The 15223-nt window shown below is 52.8% G+C and overlaps 1 protein-coding gene across 1 annotated transcript in view; it reads left to right on the forward strand.

Annotated features, from left to right (window-relative positions):
• The window catches only part of GRIK3 (glutamate ionotropic receptor kainate type subunit 3), a 224100-nt gene extending 218319 nt beyond the window's left edge, over positions 1–5781 (forward strand). Inside the window, 1 exon segment of the mRNA XM_047728335.1 lies at positions 2181–5781. Coding sequence (XP_047584291.1) covers positions 2181–2375 — 195 coding nt within the window. The 3' untranslated portion in view covers positions 2376–5781.
• The last annotated feature ends 9442 nt before the right edge of the window (positions 5782–15223 follow it).

Here is a 15223-nt window from a genome sequence, read left to right on the forward strand (position 1 = left end):
GTCTGTGGCAGAGCCTGGCATTGGTATCTTAAGAAAGTGTACTTACAGGGTGATTTAAATGTGCACATGAGGGCACCTGGGTGGCTCAGTCGGTTAAGCGTCTGCCTTCGGCTCAGGTCGTGATCCTGGGGTCCTGGGATCGAGCCCCACATCGGGCTCCCTGCTCCGCGGGGAGCCTGCTTCTCCCTCTCCCTCTGCCTGCTGCTCCCCCTGCTTGTGCTCTCTCTCTCTCTCTCTCTGTCAAATGAATAAATAAAATCTTTTTTAAAAAATAAAAATTAAAAAGATCAATGTGCACGTGAGTCGAGGGCCACTGGGCTGGAGGGAGGTGCCTCTCACGGAGAAGGTCAAAGGGACACAGGGCCAGGAGATTGAAGGTATGTCCTATGTGGAGGGGACTGTTCAAAACAGGCACTTTTTCCATCCATCGGAAATGAAATAGGGCCCTTTGTAATAGGTAAGCCAGAGTCAGCAAAGAGTCAGCAAAGATCATTCTTGGTGTCATAGTTCTCACGGGCTTGAGGAAAGGAACACGCCTCCTGTCTCGGTGGGAGCTGTCCATGTGAACGTTTCTAGAAGGCAACTTTGCCGTGTGGACAGAGTCTTAAAATTGGCCACACATTTTTGACAGTGAATTTCTGCCTTTAGGAAGTGGCCGAGAACAGATACAGTTTTACCAACAAGGATATTCACCGAAGTGATAATGAGTGCATGAAAAATGGAGGGGAACACCCCTCTCAGGGTCCAGTAAGAAAGAAGAGTAAAAAAAAATTACAATACATTTAAAAAAGAACAACCAGTTTCTTTAGGAATTGCCATTACAATTGGAATGAGCTCCACAATCCACCCAAAAGCCTACAACAAAATCTGGTCCCGTCCCACTAGTCTGAATTCCTCCTTCCCACACTTCCCTCCCTCACTCTCCTCCACACACACTGGCCTCCTCTTCGATCCTTAATGCACCAAAAACATTTCAGCCCCAGGCCTTTTGCACATGCTCTTCCATGCCCCTGCAATGCTTTTCCTCCCTGAGTACCATATTATTGGCATGTTCTGGTCATTCAGGTTTCAGCTGAAATGCCACCTCTCAAGTAGCCATCCCCAACTGCCCCCATGCCCAATGCCTCTCTATCTCATTCCACTGCTTTATTCTCTTAATAACAGTTTGTGCTCAGAAATGCCTTATTTGTTCGCATGTTTATTACCTGTCTCTGTCACATCATAGACCATGAGCTCCCTGAAGGCTGGGACCTATCTGCCTTTTCCACGTCTGTATGCCTGACACTTAGGTCAGTGCATGGCACATAGTAGGGCCTCCGTAAATATTTTCAGAATGAATAATGGCAGGTGAGGAGGGATGCCATTCTGCGTTGAGTGGGCAGACAAGGGGAAGCTCAGAGGGGAAGTGGGTAGGGGGCAGAGCCAGAATTGAGAACTCCCTCGCCCTGCACAGCCTGCACACGGCAGCTGGGTGCTCCTACTCCAGCCTCACTGTGTAAATGAGGCTGTCAAGAGCCCCCACTGCCTTCCAGACAAGCTGCAGGACAGCCTCTGGCCATGGGTCTCCTAGGAGCCCCTGCCGTCATATACCAGCCAGCAAAGCTATATTTTGCTATCCCTTTCTGATACCTGTAGAGACCCAGGCCAGAAGCTGTTGCCACCCAGCTGCCCTACAGGGAACTGCCTCCCACTAGCACACCTTGAGAAACACGCCGGACTGTCCTGGGTGGGAGCGTGGGGAGTCTGCCCTTAGTGGGAAGCCCTTCCAGGGGAAAGGTTAGTCATACATTTATCAGGTGTTTCTTAAGCCAGACCCTGGGCCAGACCTAGTGCTGGGAGCTGGGCTTACAGGAATGAAACTGACCAGTTCCTACCCTTAGCATCTAGTGGAGAAAAATCAGATAGGTCACCTCCTCAAACTATAATGTGCATGCCTCATCTGTGAAATGGGGACAGGATGCTACTACCTGCCCTGTCTACCTTAGTCTCCTAACAAGAACATAACGCTCTATAGGCTGCTTCACATACTAGTCATCTTACGTGGGCAGAGGGTGGGTGGCCTAAAGGTGAGAGCAAGACAGGCAGCCTTGGCATCAGCCTTGGGAGGAAGGGGAGGAGCTGGCTGGCGTTGCAAGGCCGGGCCTCACCCATGTGCCCCTTGCCCTCCCATCCTGCCCCAGCGTTCCTTCTGCAGCACCGTAGCCGATGAGATCCGTTTCTCCCTTACCTGCCAGCGTCGGGTCAAGCACAAGCCACAGCCTCCCATGATGGTCAAGACTGACGCTGTCATCAACATGCACACATTCAATGACCGCCGGCTTCCGGGCAAGGACAGCATGGCCTGCAGCACATCATTGGCCCCCGTGTTCCCCTAGGCACAGGTGGGGTGGGGACCAAAGGCCTGGGAGCAGGGCAGAGGAAAGCAAGAAGACGGGAAGGCACCTCCCCTGTGCCCACACTGTGCTTGGGGGCCAGAGCTGCTGCCTGCCTACTGGGCCAGGAGCCCTCTGCCCTTACCTCCCAGAAAACCAGCAGGCCCCTAGGCCAGCTGCTTGGGTTTCACTCACCTCTCGTTTCTTCTGTGGGTTTCTAAAGCTGCCAGTCGAGACAGCCAAGGCCAAAGGAAGCACATGCCTCTCTCAGGCCAAACTCACCTGCCCCTCAACTCTCCTCAACAGTCAGAAGTTTCTGCCATGGCCTTGCAGAGGCCAAAGAAAATGGGAAACAGCTTATATGTTGTCTCTCCCTCCCCCACAAGCCCAAGCCTCCTGGACCATGGCCGTGAGACCAGAGACACAAACCTTGGGCACCTTAAGGATTGTAGTGTGGCTGCCAGTGGAAGCTGAAGATGGGGCATGGCCACCCCACTTGTCTTGGGCAGAAGAAAGACTTCATCCCTTAGGGGCTTCTCATGTAACCCTGGTCTCTTGGACTTGGCACCATGTGTGGCAGCCTTCATCTTGGCAAAATTGTAGGCAGAGAGCCCCATAGAAGAAAAGAGGAGTCTGGGGTATGGGAGAGAGGAAAACGCCCAAAGGCCGCCATTTTGAATTCTTATAGATGATGTCCCAGTGGCTCCCATTCCTCAAGGAGGTCTTCAGGAGTATAAAGTGGAGGAGTGGTCAGAGCAAATTTTCTATTTTCTGGACAGAGGATAAAGACCCCCTGAATCTGCCACAAAGGATGACCAGAGATTTGCCGATATTTGAAGCCAGAGGAATGGTGGATTCCATGGAAATCCTGTAGGCCCTTGAGCCATTGGGTCTTATTTTGCCGGTTACTGAGCTGTTTTCTAAACCCTAGTGGCATTTGAGAGCTTGGGTTCTTTGCCATCTACTCATCAACAACTCCCTATTCCTGGCCAGTTGACCTTGACTTCCTTCTGTCACCTTGGAAGGAGAGGAAAAGCCAAGATTGAAGTGAAAGTCATCACCCCTCCTCAAAGAAGGATCCAGGTCCTACTGCACAGGATAATTTGGTGGGTAGATGGGGAAGGCCAGAGGGGCCCTAAAGAACTCTTGGCCTCCTGGACTTACCAAACCTGAAGACGTTCCCCAGAAAGGAAAATTTTCAGGGACAGGATATCAGAGCTCATAGAGGCCCCAAGGATGGGGAAAGAAAAGCTGCCTCCTGGAGAATTAACCAAAGACCCCACATAGAGACACAGGCCATCTAGGTCCCGATCTCTTGTCCAGAGCAGCTTGGACCTAGTGGGGTTTGGGGGTACAGCAAAGAAATAGTACCAGATGAGGTACCAGTGAAGGCCAGACCAGATAACCTGTGGGTTCTAGCTAGGTAGAATGGATGCTCTAGAAGTCTGTGACTAAGATTCTGGAAAAAGAATGAGACATGGAAGGGTTAGGAGCAAAGTGTCCTTAAAGAGAATACTACAGGACCAGCAGGGCTTCCCACAGCCAAGGGCAGAGGGCAGTCTTGGAGCAGCAGAGGGAAGGCCGAAGATTCTGGACAGGGACCCAGAAGACACTTGTATCCCCCTTCCACCTCTCTCCTGTTTCTGCCCGGGGAGTCTGGTTAGGGAAGAGCTACATTTAGATCTCAAGGACCTTCTCAGCTGGGGTGAAGGATAATCTCTAGCTCCCCCACTCCAGGGGCTCCCAAAGCAGGAGAGCGCAGTAGGCTCATGTGATAAATACCATTCCTCCTCCAAACTGTGAGCTGCAGGACCAAACCAGCTGGTTCCCATCCTCCCAGCAGCGCCAGCAGGCTGTGTGCTGGGGAGGTGGGAAAAGAGAGCTGGACGCGCAGCCTCGCCAACACACTTAATGACAGGAGAAGCCATGTTGTCGTGAGCTTGTGTGTGGGAGTGCGTGTGGATGCACATATGTGTATCTGTGTGTGTGTGAGTTCTGGGGCTGGGGGTCAGGAACAGATTTGGACATGAAAGAGAGTCCAAGACATGCAATAATAGAAGCCTTTGGATTCTGAGGTGTGTGCACACACGTGTGTGAATCTGGGATGAGAGAGACAAATCTAGACAAGCAGCAGAGCCCCACACACAGGAAAACAGGAGAAGCCATGTCTTACTAGGGTCCTGGGGAGTATACACATGTATACACCCATGAACAAGTGTGTATGTTTATGTGTGCATGCGTGTGTGTGTGCATGCAGGGGTGCATATTTATGCACCAATGGCAGAGGGCGGAGGACAAGAGAAAACCCACAGTGTTGCCAAATGTTTAAAAGAAGAAGCCATGTCATCGAGGGGTCCACATGTGAGCATGTGTGCACCTGTATGTGGGGGAGTGCGTCTGCAGCGGAGAGCAGGACGGAGGACAGAGCCAGAGAGCTGTGCAGTACAGGTCAGTGCATGTGTACAAGGAGCCATGTGGCACTGGCGTTTTTTTGGGGGAAGGCATGCTCACACACGGGTGTGCAAACTCACCCCTGTGTTCCAGCTCACAGCAGGCGCAGAGATGGACAATCAGGACAGCAGGGAATCGGGGTCTGTTTGCGTATCTGTTGTAGGGAGAGATCATTTGTCACAAGGCTTTGTCGAGACAGGGTGCTTTTGTGTATGACACTCCGTGAGCGAGTCGTGTTCAACTGAAGTTGTACATGCACAGAGGCTGATGGGGGAGAAGGCAGTGGCATGGTTTGGGGAAGATGTTGCATCAGTGGAATGAAGATTAGTGGCAATTGGAGGCACTATTCAAATAGGGTAATCCCCCAACAGGTACTAAAATGATTTTTAGACTTCTAAATGAAAGTGGGGTGGCATGCTGCCTGACCTCCCCCCCCATCCACTCAAGCCTTATGTCCATGTGTGTGGCTCATGTTCAAACTCTGGTTGGTGTCCTTGGTTTGCTTTCGAGACCAGCCTGGTGTTCCAAGTGCAGTGGAGATTGCTTCTGCCCAAACAGGAGCTGTCTCTCTCCCCAGCAAGGGGGAAGGTGTTTGCATCCTGGCAGATTAAGAGGAATTAAAGGCTAAGTCAACCGTGCCAGCAGGTGTACACCTGAGCTGCGGGGGGTGCACAAGGGCACACCCACCACAGTGGCACCGAGGTTGGTTGTGGAACCATCAGAGTTGGTTTCAATGGAACAGAAGATGGGACTCGCCCGAGCAGGTGCTGGATTGTCCTTGTCTGACCCCACATGCCTTCCCTTAACAGAAGATCGCCCCCGCCTCTCACCCCCATCTCCCACCTGAAATGCCAGTGCCTCCTCTCAGCCGGCTCAGACTGGCCAAGTTGAGGGGCAACAGTGAGGACACCCCCCACACATACACACCCCGCCAGTCACCAAGGCCCTGAGGCTTTCGGACGATGAACCTTCCTCCTCCCTCTCTCCCCTTGACCTGTTAGTGGTCTCTCTGCTAAGGACAGATAAGAAAACCCTGACTGCTTGGTCACCATTCAGGTGGCCCCGCTCTGCGAGTGTCTCTCAAGAGGAATCAAGCTCTCATGGGGGGGTGAGCTGACGCCGAATCTTGGAGGGGTTGGAGGGCCACCCCCCACCTCCCAGCCAAGACAGCCTCAACTAGAAGAGCACATCCTGGCCCCTCCCCAACGCACTTGCAGACAGAAGTGCTGGCTGAGGATGGGGAAGGGTCTGGCAGGGTTGGAAGAAGGTTCCACACAGGGAGAAGTCCCTGCCCTCCTTACTCTGGAGGGGAGCATGAGTCCGAGCCGGGCGCGTGCTCGCTGAGCACAGAGGCTCCCTCCCAGCCTTCTTTTCCAGGGGTGCATTGTGGATGGGTACAAGCTGCTGCTTCGTCACTCGGCATGAAGCAGGGCCCTTCCCAAGCCATTCTCAGCTGTCTGCACAAACATCTGGAAATTGGCCAAACTCTCGCCCATGTCTGGACTGGTCCCGTGTGGATGGCCATCTGGAAGGGCCTCGTGGTCTGGACAAACAGCTGGATGGACTTAAACGTCCGGGATGGGCCCAGCCCCGTGGCCAGATGGAAGGAATGAGCCCAATTCTGTTGACAGGACTTGAACAGACACATCTGGAAGAGTCTCCCAGACGGGACGGACACAGCTGGAACGGGCCCAGCTGCACGCCACAGCAGGAGGGCCCTGCCCTGTGTCCCCATGCTAGTCTGGATCAAGCTCTCATTTTTCAGTCCTGGATTTGCCCTGGAGTTAAAATTTCAGAGCTGAGGCCATCCGTGAAGTCACAAAACTGTTTTTGGTGGAAGGTTAATGTTCTGTACAATATATATATGAATGTAAAAAGATATATATATATATATGCTGTATATATATATATGCACAGTGTATATATGACCTGTAGTCCCATGTGTATACGCACCCCCACCCCCGCACGTCTGCACACAGAGTGTACATAACCCAGCCAGTGTGGGTGGGGACCAGGTGAGGGATCGGGCGACAGCAGCCAAATCTGGAGTGGAGGCCACCTGAGGCAGGGGCCCTGTGGGGATGGGGCACACATCAGAGCTCTGGACTGAACCATGGGGGCTGGTGGACAGGCCTTGCCCAGCTGGTGCCTCCTGGAGAAGGACAGGAGAGATCCAGGGGCCGTATCTCCATCTGAGAGCATCTGAGGCAGGACAGCAAGCAGGGCCTGTGTCTAGGGAGTTATGTCATGCTGGCGCTGGGCTCCAAGACCTGTATTTGTCACAATGGCCAGGTAGGTGTCAGGCTTCCCTTGGAATATTGTAAAAGTCTGGAACATTCTAGGTGGCAGAGATCTCAGATTCTCACCCACACACAAAGCCACAGTTCACAGCTAGGGAAATGCTTTTTTTAAAGAGAACTGCCCCAAAGGCATTGTCCGCATGCCAGTGCAATGTCCCGTGCCCTACTTACTGGCCCTGTTGCCTGCCTTCTAGAAGACATCCAGTCACCCTGCAGTGTGTCTCTATTTTTCTCTGGGGCCTCCAGCTACAGGGCAGCAGCTGCACTAACGCCAGCAGGCTCATCCCACTGCAGATGACCTCCCCAGGCCCATCTGACCCAGAGGCCAGCTGTTAGTGAGTGACGGAGGAGCCAGAAATGTGAAGGGCACAGTTACACCAGGGGGAAAGAGGAGAAGCCAGCAAGGCCCCTCCCGCCCTAGCACAGCCCAAGCCATCTGTCTGCCTTTCCTCCCCCGCTCCATCTCCCCCAGCAGGGGCAGTGGGCAGGGAGCACCCCCACCTTCCCTGCTGACCCCGGGGCCCTGCCCTGCCCCTCTCCTCCTGTCTTCACCACCCCAGTCCTTTAGTTAGTGGTCTGGCCCCTGTCATTGGTCAGAGCACCTCTGGAGTCTTGCAGGGGAGAGGACACCTGGAGTGAGCTTCTGTGTAGTCGACAGCCTGCCTTCTGCTTGGGCCCCATGCATCAGGCTGGTGTGCATTTGATCTGCCTCTGGGCACCCCCTACCCCTGCTGCCAGAGCACATTTGAATCCAGCCTCCTGAGGAGGGGTCTGTCCTGGCTCCTGGGGCCCTCACACCACTGTGCTCCAATCCCCCACCCCATCTCTGCCTGGGCCTCCCTTGTCAGGGACTTGGGTTCCCAGCCCCAGGGCTGAGCCCCAGACAGCGCCATGTGAGACCCCTGGCCTGTCCCCCACCCAGACCAGAGTGCCTGGATGTCCCCCACTCCCCTCGACATGGTTCCCACACCTGGTCCTCTGGGCCATTCAGGGGATGCCCTTTGTGGACATGCAGAATTTCTATGAATATAGTTTTTTGTAAACATTTTGTAACAATTTGGGTTTCATAGTAACTGTGTTACTTGCCAATCATTCTAGGCTGATGTAAATAACTTTCCAAACAAATCTGATTATTTTCCTTTTTAAGACACTGTGATATATCAAAGTGCACAGTTTGCTGTATGAAGTAATATGGTTTTAAATTTTAAATAAAGAAATGTTTCTAGAAAACAGTGTCCGCTTAAGGTGCGTTTTCTGTTTCGCTTCTCTCTCCTTTGAACCAGAGGAGGCTGGGCAGCTGAGTCACATCTGGCTGACTGTGCCCCAGGCAGGGGACCCTGGTGATGGGCGGGTCGTGGGGGGCTCCAGCTCAGGTCCCCGATTCTCATTTCAGATATCAAGGGTGAGGCGTCTATCCTTGACATTGTCTTGATCTCTGTCTTCTCATGGGCACATCTGTCCCCAGTGCCTCATCATCCACATAGCTACCCTACTGATTGTCACATCCTATGTGACCCTGTCCTTTTGGCCACAGCTGGGGATGTCAGGTGGGTCTCTTCTCCAAGCTTGACCGATCAGAGATCTTACCTTAGCTTTTTCTAAGTAGAAATAAGGGAGCTCTAAGTCTGTTTTTCCTGGGAGCCAGAAACTGTACACATAACCAGGGCTCAGGACAGGGCACTTTAAGCAGGAAGGGATGGAACACCAATGCTTACAAAACAGTGGAAGGTATGAGGGAGCAAGGCCCAACCAGGCCTCCAGTGGCTCACAGAGCTGACCCACCCAGGGAGTAGCCACCTCCAAGAGTCTTGGACAAGAGCTGAGAGGCAAAAGCACACCCCAGGGCTGCAATTCGGGGTTCAGTCTGCCTGGGTCAGGAAGCTGCTGCCACCATTACCCCCATCATGTTGCTTCTCATCACCCTGGAAGCAATCCTGCTGAAAATCTTCATGTTTCCATGACAGAGACAGCCCAAAACAGGGGCAGAAAGATGGCCTCTGCCTCTCATCTGCCTTCTAGATCTCATGCAACATTGGCTTGGTAGAGGCTAATTTGCATCCAGAAGCTTCCATGCCCCCCTATGACACCATCATAATCATAATGAGTCATAGCATTTATTGAGCCTTCCTACATGGCAGGCACTATGCTAAACTCTTGACATACATTATCTCCTTTACTGCTTGCCTCAGAATGTGACACAGCTCACACCCAGATCTCTATGATCTTTTAGTCCAAATCTCCACCATCATTGATTCAGTATCCCAATGTCCCCATTCTCATTCCCTGGAGAGTGACTATTATTGGACCAATTCTGGTTAGTTTGTCACCTGTGAGCCAGTGAGAGTGAAGCTGTGGCCAGTGAGAGTGAAGGATCACATAATACAATCATGGTACCCAGGCTCTTTACTTTAGGAAGATTGAGAAAACCCAAATTCCAAAGAAAGCTATGTGGGTTGAGCAGGTCTTCTAAAATATCCACCCTCTTATTCCATCAGTGCAAGTGCCAAGTCAAGGCCCCAGAAATCCCTATAGAAGGGAGAGGAGGCCAGGACCCAGGGGATTATAGTGTCTGAGAACTCTGGTCTAGCCTGAAGCCAAAACCCAGGAAGAGGCTTTGGGTTTAAGCCAGGGAAGAGGCAGGTAGAGGCCCTGGGTTGAAGGACATCTGCCTGCCATTGGGAGGCAGAGGTGAAGTCCGTCACCAAGGAGTGAGCACACTAGGGTCCAGGATGGACTCTAGGTCCAGCAGGGAGTAGGATAATGTGGGAGAAGAGAGAGGAAAGAGACCTGGTAGGAATGAGGCCCACATTACAGATGAAAGAACAGGTATATTACCCACTCATCCATCCATCCATACATCCATCTACCGACCCATCTATCCATTCACTCATCTTTCCATCCATCCATCCTCTCATCCATCCATCCATCTATCCATCCACTAATCCGTCCCCTTTCCCCTGAGCATCTTCCTCAGATGCTCAGGGGAAAGGGCTACCAGCTACAGATTCATCAAACTCTCCACCCAACTGTCTATCCATTTATCTGTCTGCCTACCCTCAATCCATCCATCCATCCACTCATAGACTTGAACATTTTGTATGTGAGTCCAGCTCTACTACCTATTAGCTATGTAACCTTGAACAAGCAACTTCATGTCCTGGAGCCTTGGTTTCCTCATCTAAAACGCGTTGTCATGAAACCCACCCTTGTGGAATAATCATGCGGGCTAAATGAGAAAATGCACGGTAAGTACTTAACATGGGCTGGGCACGCCATAAGCCAACAAGAAGTGACAGGAATTTTCATTAAGAAAAAGGAAGAAAGGAAGGAAAGAATTAGGGCCTACTATACACTGAGCATCCTCAGGAGATAGTCTGGTGAGTGGTGAGACAAGCCTCCTTCCCGCTGGGGCTTAGGGCTTGGCCCTGAGATCCGTTTGACACTCGGGGCTCTCAATGAGGGCCAGCCAGGCCTCTCAGAGTACTGAGATGGCTCTGATTGTCTCTGGATTGGACAGGGAGAGGACAGAAACTCCCCAGTCTCCCATCATCTCTGAGAGCCCCTGACTCTACTTCTCAGAGCCTGTCTCTATCTGGCTGGCTTTCCCAGCACAAATCTCTGCATGGCCCTGTCTTAAGGAGCCAAGGAAAGGATCCTAGGCCTTGCCTCTCCCTCCCCACCTCAATCCCAAGCACAAGAGGTGGTGTTCTCCTCCTTCAGAGAGGGTTCTTGCTGCTCTCTCCCCCAGTGGAAGGCAGTGGAGCCCATATTACCTGGTACTCATACAGTTCAATTGATATTTTTTGAAGATTTTATTTATTCATTTGACCGAGAAAGAGCACAATCAGGGGGAGTGGCAGGCAGAAGGAGAGGGAGAAGCAGGCTCCCTCGCTGAGCAGGAGCCCGATGCGTGGCTCGATCCCAGACCCTGAAATTATGACCTGAGCTGAAGGCAGACGCTTAACCCACTGAGCCCCCCAGGTGCCCCCGATGATAGTTTTTATTGTGGAGGAAAGTAATGAATGAGTGGAGCCCTCTCCCATCGCAGGCCCAGAGCCCAGGCACAGAGGAAACAAAGATGCCCAAATACTCAGTTTCTAAGTTCAAAGGTCTGGGTCCCAGTCCAAGACCCAACACATCTGGAAGGATGCATGATCCTGTACCCCTGCCACCAACAACCAAATCTGGCCAAAGACTCCACAGATGAGGAGGGAACCTGGAGAAGAACCGCCAGAGAGAAACAGAGTCAGGTGCTAGGGAGCCCTTGGGTCCTTCCTGAGTGTCCACGTTCAGATGCCGGCCCCAGAGAGCTCCAGGGAGTGGATCCCAGCCTCTGGTGGCAGGAGTCCAGGGCAGATGCATCCCCTAGACATCCTTCTTAGGGCCCCCATAAGGACAACTTCCGCAGCAGCCAGATGACTCCTGCTGGTCGGCTTGCTTGATTGAAGCGCCCCTGTACCCTGGGAATTCCCTCAGACCCCGTCCCCCTACACCCTCTGTGGCCACACCCTCCCACATAGAGTCAGGACCAGGCCCCTGTCCTGAACACATAGAGGGAAGGTGGTGGTGTGGCAAGAAACACACACACACACACCCCTAGCCAAGTGGGACCGCTCTAGGACATTCCCTCTGAGCTGGAGGAACAAGCCCCTTCTTTATTTTATTCATCATCATCATCGTCGTCGTCATCGTCATTGCTGTTGTGGTTGTTATTTCTGTCATTATGCAGTCCCTGTGGAGTCCTGGTGGCTTGGAGATGGTCGGCCCAGACAGTCTCGAAGCAGATTCTGGTTGGGCTCTTTTAGCTCCTTCTCCCTGGAAGCCCCATCCCAGAAAACTATACTCTTGAGGTCAAAGGGTCCCTTTCCTTTGACCTTGGTCGTCTCACCCCTTGGAGCACCAGGATCTGAGACCTGTTGAGCTGGCTCTCACCGCACTCCCCTCGAGGTCATGGCCCAGCTCTCCCTCCTGCCATCTCGCGTGGCACAGTCCTCCTGTCACTCGTGGCAGGAGACAAGCACCAGAACTGGAGACAAGCCTCAAGTTCCCCCTTAGTTGAAGCAGGCAGCCTTAGTCTGCTCACTGCCTTGGTTCACTGTCCTGTGCCTCAGGGAGCTCATGGCAAGAGGAAAGGAAGATCTTCCGTGAAAGCACACACCTAGTGTCATGGAGCCAGCTTACTGTTTGCGAGGGTCCCTCTCTGCCTTTCGCTCACTCCCCTTCTCCATGTCTGTCCCTTCCGGGTCCCTCCAGAGTGAGCAAGGAGCAGGAGGAGCCCAGGGGCTGGGCACTCCTGGGGCTTCCGGTCGCCATTCCGTGAATCAGGCGGCAGGGACACATGGCTCCCCTGGGGCCTTGATGGCACTTCCTTGAGAAACAGAAGCCGAGTGTATAAGAAGCATCTGTCATTATAGAAACAAGTTGCCAGGCCATTTTTTCTTTTACTATTTTTACTGCGGTTTCATTATCTTATGCAAATGAGGCCGCTGATGAAGCCTTTCTGCAGGGTGGCCCATGCTGGACCAGCTCCACCAGGGGATTTATTGCCTGCCTCGGCCTCCAGACAAGATCTGGAATGAGGAGGTCCTGTGGAGATGACTTCCAGAGTATTCGACCTGCCCAGAACACACAGGGCCTGCCAGACCAGCCCCCCCGCATCCTGCCTCAGTCCCATATCCTTTATTTCCAAAGATCCAAGTGTCAGCTCAGCTTGGTTCGGGCCACTGTCCCTGATTTTCCTCAATCGGAGCTCCTTGGAGACTGAGTTGTCAGTATCCAGTAGGATATAAGGGAAAAGGAGGGGAACAAAGGAAGCTTCATCCCTCCCCCCCCCAAGGACCTCTGGGAGCAGCTTATAAGATGCTACTTGGTTTCTCATCCAAGCAGAGAGAGAGCAGGGGTATGTATACACCAATCTTTTGTCCAGGCAAGTCCCCAGAGGTTGTCAATTCCCAGTACTTCTGGAATGCCACAGGTGGCAAGGCGGGATCTGGGGCAGGATGAGGCCTCAGGGACAGCAAGGCAAGTGGTGGCAGTAGGAAATGTGGCCATTTGTGGGGAAGTGGTAAGGACAGGGGACGTGGAGGGCACTGACCCCCTTGTAGAGATGAGCAGCCTAGGGTTCAGAGAAGCCAAGTAACTTCCCCAAGTTCCAGGGGGTAAGCGGCAGGCCAGAGCTAATCCAGGGCTGTTTGCCTTGCCAGCTCAAGGAGCCACCATTGCCTTGCGACCTCCTGGCATCCTGCCCTGGCCTCTCCCATGCTCCTTACCCCAGCTCTGGCCTGGCCAAGAGCCCCACAGTCCCAGCCCGCTCCAGCCTGTCCCCTAGGCCATCTCTCCCAGGGTGAAGCGTGTTGCTAAAGCTCAGGTTCCCCCTCAGGCGTCCACAGGCTCCCAGATTTTCCTCCAAGAGAATGTTTCCCTCTGTCCAACCCCTCTGGCCCAAAGCCTTTACTTTTATTCTGCCCCAAGAACCAGTTTCTCCCCAGTCCAGCCTCAGACCCCAGCATTTAGTAAAGGCCTTCTGCCGTCTGCAGGTACTTTCCTCCTTGGGGAAGTCTGACTCGGTCCCACATTTCCCAAGTTCTTGGCCGTGGTGAGACCACAAATGTGGAAAACTAAAAGTTTCCCAGCCCCGTTCACCTGTGGGTGAGCCTGAGGGGTCACAGCAGGTGCCGTCACCCAAACGTCACCGGCTCTGGGCACTCTTTCATAACCTGCTTCCAGGTGCCTGTAAAGTCCAAGGGACAGGCTTGCTCCGCACTCAGAATCCCCCTCTGATCAGAGGGCCGAAAGCTTGAGAGCTCTTCGCACTGGTCTCTTTCTCTTTGAGGAGAAGGTGCCAGTAATAAAATCATCGCCATCATAATACTAGCTTCCAGCCAACTGAGTGGCAAGTCCAGACCCAACTCTGTGAGTGGTGTGCTCACCTCAACTCCCAGCATTCTCCCCATAACCCTCTGGGCTAGAGGACACCATATGCCCTTTTTACAGATATAGAAACAGAGGCTAAGAAAAGTAGAACAACTCATCCACAATCGCCCAGGAAGCATCAGAATGAGACCTCCAGACCAGGATCTCCATTTCAGAGATTTGATAACTGGGAAGTGAATAAATGAACGAGTGAATAGGAAAACAGTTGATAACCAATGCTGTTTACAGACACTGGGGAACATCTATACTTATAGGAGAAAAAAAAAAAAAAAAAGCCGAACTTGATTGGGCCAAAAATGAGAATTACTAATTACAGTCACTCACAGGAACGACCTACCATTTATGCCTAATTGCAGTGCAGTCCAATAACAATTATGCACATCAATAAATGTGTCAGATTAACTTGGTTGTACATTTTATTTGATTGCAATGCTAAACCCTGTTTGCAGTCCCTCGGACTCAGGAGGCCGTGGCCACCCTGCCTGGACCTGTTGGTCCCTTCTGGAAACGAGGAGAGCTGTTGGTGCTGGAAGGGAAGTGAGAGACGGGAGAAGAAAGAACCATCTCTCTCCTCTGCCGCAGTGTGCCTGCCCTGGCAGGCTCCGGGAAAGCGGTTTGGCAGGGGGTCTTCGCAGGACGTGCAACGTCATGAGCCTCCCCTCCTTTCCTCGATGCCAAAGGCAGCTTCCTAATTAGGACATCCATAACCCTCAGCATCTGCTCCAAGAGAATTCAGCTGCTCTAAGATGGAGAAGTCCATTAACTTTATTGCACAAAACGTCGGACGTGCTTTTAGACAGAGGATCACTGCCAAGTGAGACAAACTGCCAGGACCTGCCAGAGGAACAAGCCAGAACTTTCTGCTGTCCCCAGCTGGGTCCTCGGGACTCCATCCTCTCCCTGCCCCGTGCCCCAGGCGCTATGGCATCCCGAGGGGAGGCTGGGGCAGGGAAAACTGATTTGCGAATGCAGGTGCAGCCTGAGCACCCTGGCCTCCCTCGCGGGAGCCTGCAGCCTACAGAACGGCCGTGCCAGACAGGCACCATCTGACTCCCAGAATGCATCAGGATTCCCACCCCGGAGTCCGGGCAGTCGTTCCTCTCTCAGCAGGAGCTGCGTGAGCTGGTGTCACCAGAAGCAGTGAAGCAAGGTGGCTAAAAATGAGCT

This window comes from Lutra lutra, chromosome 4 (assembly GCF_902655055.1).
Source record: "Lutra lutra chromosome 4, mLutLut1.2, whole genome shotgun sequence".
NCBI lineage: Eukaryota > Metazoa > Chordata > Mammalia > Carnivora > Mustelidae > Lutra > Lutra lutra.